At 35.3% G+C, this 4,046-nt stretch overlaps 1 protein-coding gene across 1 annotated transcript; it reads right to left on the bottom strand.

The window, feature by feature from the left end:
- Nucleotides 1–2,047: 2,047 nt before the first annotated feature.
- Nucleotides 2,048–2,909, bottom strand: LOC115707436 (3'-5' exonuclease-like). Its single transcript, XM_030635396.2, has one exon. The coding sequence runs from the start codon at nt 2,870–2,872 to the stop codon at nt 2,261–2,263; it is 612 nt and encodes a 203-aa protein (XP_030491256.2). The 5' UTR covers nt 2,873–2,909; the 3' UTR covers nt 2,048–2,260.
- Between the last annotated feature and the right edge of the window lie 1,137 nt (nt 2,910–4,046).

Here is a 4,046-nt window from a genome sequence, read left to right as displayed (position 1 = left end):
GCCGCACCACGGGGGGGAGTATCGACCGCCGAGAATGGAGATTCCCGTGTTTTCAGGAGACAACCCAAAAGGTTGGGTATATCGTGCTGAGAGATACTTTTTGATTTGTCGATTGACGGAGCCGATGATGTTAGAAACAGCCATTGTTGGGTTGGACGGGGATGCCTTAACCTGGTTTCAGTGGGAGAATCAACGCAGACCAATCAATTCGTGGGAGACATTGAAGCATCTTTTGCTTCACCGATTTCGGGCAGTGCCGATAGGGTCTCCGTCGGAGGAGTTTCTCTCAATCACACAAACTTCAACGGTTCGAGACTACCGTTTGAAGTGGGAAGCTCTAGCATCAAGAGTTCCCGGAGTACCTGAACACATATTGGAAGGTAGTTTTATGAAGGGACTCAAGGATCATATTAGGGGATCTCTTCACATACTCCAACCAATGGGATTGGCTCAGATCATGGACGCTGCCCAGAGAATTGAGGATGGGAACCAATTATTCTCTACGGGACTACCTACCAAACACAGCAAACTGCAATTGAGCCCGATAACACCATTTCAACAAAAACCCATTTATTCCTATAACCGGGTGTACCCTCACAAGCATACACACAATCAAAACTCACACAACTAACTTGCCAAATCACTCCTTACTTCTCTGTGGTGCTGTCTATTTTACTTACCCTGTTCCTTCGGCTGTAAACAAAGGTTAGTGGAAGCCTATCAATACATGTAATACGGCAGTGGAGAAATTTTTTTTGCTGGGACATACAGCAGTGAAGAATTGGGAAAAGAGTAAAGACGATGGGCAAAATTGTATGTGCTAATTATTGTTGGAAGAGGTCTGTGATGCTTGAGAATCTCATTCGATCATACTTACCCACCAAAGATAAAGTTGTCGTCTCAATCAAATTTTATGAATCATAGCCTGGAACTGCAGGGTCACATACTTGTAATAATAAACTATATCAAGCCAACCCAAGAAAAGTGCCTTGGACCACAAGCTATTCTCTCTCTCTTCCTCTTTCTCACACACATATATGAAAGAATGAAAGAAACATGATTCACTTTGAAATGAGAGAGAGAGAGAGAGAGAGAGAGAGAGAGAGAGAGAGAGAGAACGTGTATTTTCTCCTACAATGTTTTGCCAACTTGCCATGATAATACAAAAAGTAAATAGTACTCTAATATGTAATATATTTCTTCACTGGAATATATCACATCCTCGCATCAAATATTAATCTTTGTTCTTAAACTACTATCCAGCCTTTCAAAACAATTGTATATAAAACATTTTTTTTTTTTTGAATGGAAATTTCATCTTATTACACATTACACATTAAAACACAAGATGTGTTTAGATTTTAAGTAACAATTAGGAATTATTATTTTTGTGTTAATAATAATGTTAGACAAAAACGTTAGTGTATTTAGAAAGTCCATGTGTACAATTTGCGAAAAAAAATGGTAAGTTTGGTGTCTTAATCATACAATAATTATGTAGTTGGACAGAATTGATTCCAAATATGTCCTTCGTAATTACCCATAGAAATAATATTATCTATAATATCAGTTATATAATTTTATGAAGAAAGTTTTAATTTCTATACAAAAACTATAAGGTGATTCTAAAATGCACCCTTTAAAAGAGATGTACCGATGCATCCTTAACTTGTTTCGGTATCTAGAAAATGTTTTTAGTCTAATTTTTTTTTTTATATTCATGTACGTTATAACTATTTAAAATATCCTACAAAATTTCGAAAAATTTAGAATAATTTACAATATAGAAAACAATGTTCAAACCGTCTATTTTACACACGTATAAAATAAAATAATCACGCGTGCAACACACTGTTTGAATATAATTTTCGGCGTGTTAAACTATTCTAAATTTCTTAAAATTTTACAGGATGTCTTAAATAACTATAACGTACGTGACCATGAAAAAAAAATTGATTAAAAAATTATTTTCATGCTAAAATAGGAGTGCATTTTTAAAGGGTTATATTGAAAGAAACAACTACTATATTATATAGCTAGAAAATTGAATCATCAAACCAGAAAACTTCCAATTCCTTCCATTCAAAATACCACAATGTTGAAAAAGTACTTCTCTAGAAACGCCCATTAGTTCAGTTATTATTAGAATATAAACGCAAAAGAACCCTAAATTGTTCTTCCCCATTAAGAAACTACTGGCATTTTCAACCCCATTTCCAGCCTTGTAAAACCCTAAACACAAGCAATTAAGAACACATTTTCAACCCCATTTCCAGGCTTGTAAAACCCTCCCAATCTCAAAGGACACAAAAGCATCAGTGCATGCGTACTGTACCTGATCAGACGACAGCCAGCGTACATCCCAATTGCTCAGCGCCACGTTCCGCGGTTTCTCCATATTCAGTTGAAGAAACTCCCGAGCCAAACCCTTCAACCCAACATTCTTCATGCTCCGGTTGCCGGTAACTTCCGCCGCAAGGCCACCGAGATCCACGCAAGTAGTCACGTCAACGCCCTTCTCCGACATGAGCCTCCTCGCATCTTGGTGAATTCCAACCCCAACGAAAGTGTACGCGCCGGCTTCTAAGAACTCTCTAAGCGAGTTAGGGATGTAGGGTGCGTGGATGAGCTGGAAGATGAGGCAACGGCGGCCGACACAGAGCTGGAGTACGGCGATTGGGTTAACGCGCGTGAAGTTAGGTCTCCACTCGATGTCGAGGCCGACAACAAGGCGATTCAGACGGCGACGGTGGATACGCTCGATGTCTTCAATCCAGGAATCGACCATGTCAGGGGCATTGGTGACCAGTGTCTTGACGGTGTCGTCTCCGACGTCGATATAGTGATCGGTGTAGGTGAGTTGATTGGGCATGGTGAGAAATGGAAACGTGAGAGTTGAAATGAAAGATATGATTGGAGAAAGGTTTATGATATTTATATATAATGGGAGTGGGAGTAGTACGCGCGTACGCAAAAAGGGTTTTGGTTTCAAATTGAAGAGGGGATTTTAAGAGAATCGGAATCGTGGTTGTAGCGCGTGTGATGGACCCAATAGGGGAATTAGATAGTGGTGAAGAGTGTAACCACCAACCTGGGAGGGCATTTTTTGGACACTAGACAGACAGGAAACCAACCGAGCGGTTTTAAATTTTTCCTAAAACAAAATATTTCTTTTAATTATTTAACTTACAATGTTAATAAATAATGTTATTTAAAAGTTTCATATATTTATATTATTTTTATTTATTATATGAATATTATTTTCTATCTTTTTATTTTATTTTTTTTGAAGCAGCAGGGACATATTTTAAATATATATATGTTATATATTTTGATGTTCTTTTTAAATATATATTTTATATATTTCTGCTCAAGAGATTATAGTTTATATCGAGGATGGACAAGACTCAATTGATTTGCTTTTTTATTTGATAGTAGAGTTTAAAGTTTAATAAAATTTGATTACTTTTTAAAATATATATATATATATATATATATATATATTTTGATGTCTTTATTAAATAGGAGTATTTTTATATTTTAAAATAGTTCTTTTTTTTTTTTTTGTATTTTTATGGAATTTTACACAGAAATTCATATAGCAATTAACGGAGCAATCTAATTCGTAATTAAAATCCATATAGCAACCCAGATGGAGAAACCACCGGAGCAACGCAAATCGTAAATTTGATAAAAAAAAAAGTTAAAAAAATAGTATATGGGGTAATTCCCCTATTAAATATATGAGTAATTTGCAACATAAATACTTAATTTAACTTTCGGTTGTAAGTAAATAACTAAATTTAATTTTTAGTGGTAATAATACTTAAGTTATAATTCTGGAGCTTTTGTAGGTACTTGGCTATTAAATGCTAAGTAAATTGCCACGTGGCAATTCCTAATTGGTCCAGGTCATTAAAATTTTATTTTTTTAAAAAAAAATTAGTTAATAAGAAAATGACATGTGGATAATGACTTGACATTTAACGGTGAGATACCTAAGAAATTTTAGAATTATAAATTATGTATTATTACCGCTAAAAATT

Source organism: Cannabis sativa, chromosome 1 (genome assembly GCF_029168945.1).
Source record: "Cannabis sativa cultivar Pink pepper isolate KNU-18-1 chromosome 1, ASM2916894v1, whole genome shotgun sequence".
Taxonomy (NCBI): Eukaryota; Viridiplantae; Streptophyta; class Magnoliopsida; order Rosales; family Cannabaceae; genus Cannabis; species Cannabis sativa.
Note: the sequence above shows the minus strand (reverse complement) of the source record. Positions and strands in the feature narration are given on the sequence as shown.

What these genes read in the sequence shown, in the direction of transcription:
- LOC115707436 (XM_030635396.2), bottom strand. Translation starts at nt 2,872, where the DNA reads ATGCCCAATCAACTCACCTACACCGATCACTATATCGACGTCGGAGAC.